Here is a 6,995-nt window from a genome sequence, read left to right as displayed (position 1 = left end):
ATGCTCGTTTCTCGCCAGACGCTGTTCTGGGCGATCCAGTACGGTGCTTTAACGGTCAATTCCCAGGACTCTGGAGACGCGTTCAGTATGTGGCGCACTATCACCTCCTCAGTTCGACACGCTGATTAATTGATTTTCTCTAGATGCAAATGTTAACATCGCTCTTGACTTACCTACGTCAGTAACGACAGTATCTGCCCCGATTTCGAGGGGAGTGATAGCCCAACCCACTCCCCCAACCTCATTTCCAACAACCACAGCTTCCACCGATCCACCTGATTACAATGGAGATCCTACCGATGACGGGAGCACTTCCCAAATATCAAGTACATTAACCACTAAACCTAATATCTGGTCTTCAAAATGGGCGAACTCAACACGCCCATCAAAGGGTTTAACCTCCCAGAGCAGCTCAGTTATATCCAGTTCCCTCGCACCTCCTTATACCAACAATACCGTAACTTCGGCTCCGATTAGTCTGCCATCTTCGACTTATAATCCCGCGCCCAACATTTCGACTACCCCTTGCTGGCCTCTCAGGCCAGATGAGCAAGTCACAGTCTGGGAAATCCTCCCGAACCCAAACACAGTCACGCTCACAATTTTCCCAAATGCCTCGATGCCATTTTTTTCGAGTGTACCAGAATTTACGCCTCCAACATATTGCACCGCAACTGAAAGTGCGGCCATACCTCCGTCGCCGGTGGGCACATCTGAAGTCTGGGGTGTACATCCGACGACCGGGCCCCTCTTTGTCCCTTCTACTAGTACCTTTAAAATGACAACTACTGTCATCACTACAAGCAAAAATCCGGTCACTTCTTACACCACTCCAGGAGATCTTGGGTTTCCTGGCGGGACCGTTACGAATAAAGAACCAAATGACCCCGATCCAACCGACGAGATATCGTGGGGCCCAATAAGACCTCCTACAGGCCGAGGCACGACTGCTATCCCTATCGTTACTCTCGGACCAGATGGAAATCCAGTACCAACTGGTGGCGCCGACCCGAATGGAAATGGCAACGGAAATGGTAATGGAAACGGGAATGGAAACGGAAACGGAAACGGAAACGGAAACGGAAACGGAAACGGAAACGGAAATGGCAATGGAAACACCCCAACCCCCACTATAACAGTAGGCGGCGTGCCTGTGGTTGTTGACCCCACCAAGGTTGTCATTGGAACACAAACCGTGAATGTGCCTCGGCCTGGAAACAATGGTAATGGAAATGGTAATGGTAACGGGAATCCGCCGCCAGTGACAATCACCCAAGGCGGGCAGATCTTTACGGTTAACCCTTCCCAAGTGGTTGGAGCCGGGACTGCCATCAATTTACCCCCGAACAAGGGCGGTATTTTCGTTGGCGCTCCAGAACGAACCACCATTCAAGGCGTACCGGTACAGTTGGGGCAGTCAGTTGCTGTGATTGATGGGTCGACATATTCTATAGGACCGGGAGCGCCACAGCAGACGATAGTGGTGAACGGGCAAACCATTTCGATCGGACCTGGAGGCTTAGGATTTGCTCAGACCACAGTACCACCCGCTGGCCCCCAACCCACCAATGTTGTTATTGTCGATGGACAGGTGATTTCAGCAATTGGGTCCTCTATAGCTGTTGTTGATGGGATTACTTATACGTATGGACCCGGAATCACCCCCAAGACGGTGGCATTGAATGGGGAGCACATCACTATCGGGCCAGGTGGAATTTATTATCATGGAACAACGATTGGAGGCGCTGCACATCCGACTGGGACGCAGCTCGGACTTGCTGGGGGGCTTTCGATAACTGAAATCGGATCAACACTTGCCGTGGTTAACAGCATGACGTTCACGATAGGCCCAGGGTCAACTCCATTGACAACTGTTATCGATGGGCATACGATCACTTTTGGTCCCGCTGGAGTAGGGCTTGGAAGCACAACACTCTCATATCCGTTCAATCCAACCACACGAATAATCACGGCCGGCGGGGTTACACTGACAGAGATCGGGGGCTCATTAGTGGTAATTGGCGGCACTACGTTCACAATTGGCCCAGGCGCCAAAACAACGACCGATATATACAATGGCCAAACGATCAGTCTCGGGCCCGGCGGGATCGGGTTCGCAACAACTACTGTTGCAGCTGCGGGAGCCACACCCACTTCGTCAGCAAAAGCGACGGGGAAGAAAAATGATGCGGCGGGCTTGCGGAGACCAATGAGCGGAGTTCTAGGAGTATACGTGGTTATTTGCATTGCGTATACGATATGACTTGATGGCTTTTTTGATGACTTTTTGATCCTTGGGAGACACAGAACCGGCGGCGAAGTAGGCGTTGGAGGGATTCATTTTTTAAATGCATATACCCGGTGCTTGGGAGCAAGCATCATTCGACAACATATAATTCAATTGTAATAATAGCATTACTTGTATATAATAGTTTGACTTGGGACGAAAGTTGGTGGGTGAGCTGAGGCGATGATGGTTTAAAGAAACAAAAGCAAGGCGGACTGCTTCTTAAAAATTATATCCTGGAAATATATACAATTACAATTACATATGATGAGCGAACTACGTATCTATACTCGGTGATGGATATATCCTCGAAAGCCCTTATTCCTAGTGTAATGCCCCTAGTTGTCCTATACATGCATATATTTTCTGATCGACTATTACGGTGTGTCATTTCCTCTTTCCCAACTTCGTTTCTTGAAACCGACGAACCCTCAGGAATATATTACAAAAGGAAGCAAGATGGTTAAGACTCGGCATTCTCTTGATAGCGATGATGTACTAGCTGCCAGTGGTAAACTGCGAATCTGGATGTAAACGCGAAATTTCTAGATTCGGCGGCACAGAATAGTTAGTTGCACGCAAACTTCACATATATTTCATTTGTAAGGGCAATGGATTTAAACGAGGTTGGCCTGAATTGAAGTGATATAAATTGCGCATCGCTGAATAGAGCTACAGCCCTGCTAGAGGTATTATGTGGCTGCACAGGTCTAAAGAATTGAAACACTAAATCTGATTAAGGAATCGAAAGCAACACCCGTAGTTAATCTTAGCATCACCAAATCACCAAAAACACCAAATCACCTGAAACAACATCCTAAAATCACCACGCTCGCCCCTTGCCTTTCCCAACAACCTCACGCCTCTCTAGAGTCGGGAATTCATCCTCTTCCACATCCTCGACAGCTTGCCCTTTACTTCTAGCCTCCGCCAAGCTTAGCCGAAGGGCATAATCCAGATCGTCAGCAGCGACGGGTTCTTTGCAACTGCTTCCAGAAGCCATCGTCTTGACACGATGCTTGCTTGCCTTACTGGAGGAAGGAGACGAAGATGCCGAGCGTCTGCTTTTCTTGGCTTTGTACTTGATTGGGATGTCATAATCCCCACAACCAGATGCTCGCGGCGATCTTCCGCCTTCATCCACCCCATCGAGAAGAGAAAGTCGGATGGCCTCTTCGATATCCTGGTCGAATTCATCGTCCGCGTTGTGCTTGGGGGAAGTATAGGATTGGCCTTGAACGCTGCCTTCTGGAGTCACAGTAGCGCTGCTGCTGCTCCAGACAGCTTCTCCATTCACCGAGGAAGTTTCACCCGTGTCAGCATGGTATCCTCCATCACTAGTGCTCGTGCTCATGCTCATGCGCCGTTCTAGATCATGTTGAAAAGCTTCGGCGGATACCATCTCTGCGTATTTAAGTGCTTCTTCTTCACTTAACCCCCCCAAGCCCACGCCGAATCTGCCAAGAAGACGAGCTTCTTCTCTTGCCCTGCGCAGTTTTTCCTTCCTCAGTTCCTCTTGCTCAGTAGCAATGTAGCCCATCAAAGCACCTCTTCCACTACTAGAGAACTTATCAGGACCTCCATTACTTCCGCGCTCGTTGGAAAGACGAAGACGGCGTTTCTTGCTTTTATACTGGTCGGCTGCGGAGGAGCTATAGGACCAATAGCGGAGGTGAGTTCCTAACGAGACCATCCCACGTAATATCGTTGGATCCGGATCAAGGGCAATGGTGCCAGCAGCATAAAGGTTAATCCCAACCCCTTGAGCTGACGCTTCTGCTTGAGCTAAACGGCGTCGAGCACGAGATGAAAATCGGGAATTGAGAGTTCTGACAGGTTGAAGAGTAGAGGCTAGAGGATCCCATGCCTGGACAAGACCATCGTTACCACCATGAACAACATGGAGAGCAGATACGGCAACACAGGAGATCTGTGGAGAATCCGTATAAATAGTTCGAAGTGGTTGTAACTCGTTCACCAATACTGGATTCGTAGATTGAGGGCCTCGCATATTCCACATGACCACATTGCCAGTGTTTGTCCCAACTGCCAAGAAACGTGCTCTGTGACCAGGAATTTGAGTTGGGCCTACACCCGAGCCGGAAGGAGTACCAAACGGTGATGGAAGCCCAGAGTTGCCATTGACTGTCTGAAGCGGATCTTCGCCAAGAGTAGTTAAAGCGTACGTGGACATATCGATTGCACTTGTCGTAATTTGGTCTACTGGATGATTCTCCAATGATAGAAGTGACGTCCTCCATTCCTCAAGAAGATTCGCAGATATGGACTGTCGAGATGGAGTACTCGGTGTGTATGGCGAGTGTTCTGGCGACGTCTTGTTGGGAGAGCTTGTCACGACCCTATCCCCAAACACGGATGATGTCCGAGATCGATCGGGGGAAGAGTTCCTAGGAGGTGTAATGACTGTGCCTCCACCAAACAACGAGGCCATTGTGGGTGCATCTGTGGGCATTTGAGGAGTTTTGGGCGTTGGGTACTCTCTACGAGAATCCTGCTCAGCCTTCCATCGCGTGAATCTTCTGAGCTCTGCATTTTGCCCTTCCTCGAGACCACACTTAATCACGACGATGCCCTCTCCAGCACCGTTGCCATCATCACCAGCAAAATCAACTTCTAGCCGTCTCCGCATGTCCCACCCTTGACATATCTTGCGGAAATGAGCTGGACGATAAGCAAGATACTTTTCTATTTCCAATGTCTCAGCGACAACTTGAGCTTTGGACAAACGCCGTTGCTTGGACGACCTCGGCGAGTAGCTGCCATGAGTCTCGGACTCATTATATGGATCGTCTCGGGCAAGACGACGCGAAGGCTCAACGAGATTCCAAAATGCAGAACGACCGGTATTCCAGGCATGTCTGATAGTGTCATCTTCCTTGACCTTGGCATCAACAAGAGGAGACCTAAGGTGCTCGGTGAGATAGAACACTTCCCCCAGAGCGTTTAGAGCAACAGCCCAGATTCGGCCAGAAGCTTTACGTGTTGGGCTATAAGCATCGTCGACCCTGAGGCTAATGATTGGAACGCCCGGACTGAGAACCCATTTCGCTGTCAACTGACCTTTAGGAATACGGCGTCCATGAGGAGTATCCGCACCAAGAGAGTAAGTTGTAACGATGCCCAAAGTTGATCCAGTCATGATTCCAACCAGGCCACTTGTAGAAACAGGAACAGCAGTCGATTGGGCAATCCAGACAGCAGAGATAGCTTCTGTAATTCCAGGAATGGTTGGTATACCACACCGATGATCAACAATATCATTTGGATGGTTTATAAAGCGGCCTCGCATTTCTTCTGTCGATCTGAAGTAGGTCTGGCCTCCTGGAAATCCTTCACCATAAACCATGCCAAAAGGTTGGCTGAGGTCCATTGAGTTCGGAAGCCCTGCGGGGCCATCGCCATATCCATACGGCTGCTCCCCGACAAACAGCTCCGCGAACTGTGGTAGAGCCTGCGGATCAGAAAGTCCCCAATTGTCCACCTTGCCAATATTGGGATCACTAGAGCAAGCTGCACCAAGTTCCTCGGTCCCATGAATGAAACGGGGCGACTTTTTGCCATTACTGAAGTTGGCATGGATGTGATTGACAGTTGCAAAAAGTTGGGAGCTGTATGTCACTACTGCGTTCGCGTTGTTGGCAGCACTGTTGGAGCGAGAGGAGGCACCGCGACCTGGAGCGATCTGAGCTGGCTTGCCACGAGCCAGGCTTCGAAGCAGCCTTGTCCGCAAAATGTATTCGCTGCGCCAGGAGGCAAGGCCAGTCAACCGAGTGAATACGCGTAGCTCCGATCGAAGTTGTTCCCGAACCTCTTGATCAGAACCGCGCCGATTGGTATGAATAGGTGCATCCGGGGTATCAATGGTATCCGGGCCAGGGAAGAACCGAGAAAAGGCGACACGCCAAGCGTGATGAGTGGTGACTAGACCGTAGAACTTTTTGGATACTTGAGAAACAATAGAGAGTGACGCCGCGGGTAAGTGAGATAGAATGTGAGTTAGGACCTCTGATAATCATTAGCATCTTGTCTGATTCTAGAGCGAAGCAATACGGGTATAACGTTGGTTCAATCTTGGGGAAACACACCATTCGGGAATTGATCTAGCTGGGGTGCGTCAAGTCTTCTGCCCTTCTTCTTGATTACTTTAAATCCGGGTCCCTCACTCTGCCTTCTCGGCGGCGAATGCGACAAAGCATTCTCATACTCCGAAATTCGTTGGAATGATGGTTTAGGTCGACTGTTTTCTCCACTTCTTCCGCCCAGACTCAATCGTGCCAATTCCTCTTGGACCCTTGGGCCATTGGATGGCGGGGACCCGGTACCAGGACTGGTACGATTTGAAGCTGCAAATCCCGCACGGTCTTCAACGAGAGGGCCGCGTAATTGCAAGTCTGCGGATTGCAGCTCTTCATGGTCATGAAAGCCATATTGGGAGTTGTCGTTGGTTTCTAGGGGGTTGATGTTGTTGGAAAGGGGTGTGGAAGTTTCGGTGGGCTCTGGCTGCATAAAATTGGGTCGTGAAAACTTGGGGTTGTAAGTTTGACTAGGCCAACAATATCTGGGCCAGTCTGTGAGGTGTAATTTGGATATTGAGAGTCGTGTCTTCCTTGTTGATGTTGTATTTATCGAAAAACTTTTGCTGTCGTTCGGTTTTGGGAGATGGGAGATTACCTAATAAGGATCCTTG

The 6,995-nt window shown here is 49.7% G+C and overlaps 2 protein-coding genes across 2 annotated transcripts; one reads left to right on the top strand and one right to left on the bottom strand.

Annotated features, from left to right (window-relative positions):
- BP5553_10224 (uncharacterized protein) lies at nucleotides 1-2,263 on the top strand (the record flags this gene model as incomplete). Its single annotated transcript, XM_032018847.1, has 2 exons — nucleotides 1-85; nucleotides 144-2,263. 2 exons carry the CDS (start codon nucleotides 1-3, stop codon nucleotides 2,261-2,263), a joined length of 2,205 nt encoding a protein of 734 aa, XP_031864871.1.
- An 847-nt stretch (nucleotides 2,264-3,110) lies between these two features.
- BP5553_10223 (putative F-box repeat-containing protein pof10) lies at nucleotides 3,111-6,814 on the bottom strand (the record flags this gene model as incomplete). The annotated part of the gene is made up of 2 exons (XM_032018846.1): nucleotides 3,111-6,313; nucleotides 6,394-6,814. The coding sequence occupies 2 exons, from the start codon at nucleotides 6,812-6,814 to the stop codon at nucleotides 3,111-3,113; spliced, it is 3,624 nt and encodes a 1,207-aa protein (XP_031864870.1).
- Between the last annotated feature and the right edge of the window lie 181 nt (nucleotides 6,815-6,995).

The sequence above is a fragment of the Venustampulla echinocandica genome (genome assembly GCF_003357145.1).
Source record: "Venustampulla echinocandica strain BP 5553 chromosome Unknown scaffold_14, whole genome shotgun sequence".
Classification (NCBI taxonomy): Eukaryota; Fungi; Ascomycota; class Leotiomycetes; order Helotiales; family Pleuroascaceae; genus Venustampulla; species Venustampulla echinocandica.
This window is presented reverse-complemented; position numbering and strand designations above follow the sequence as displayed.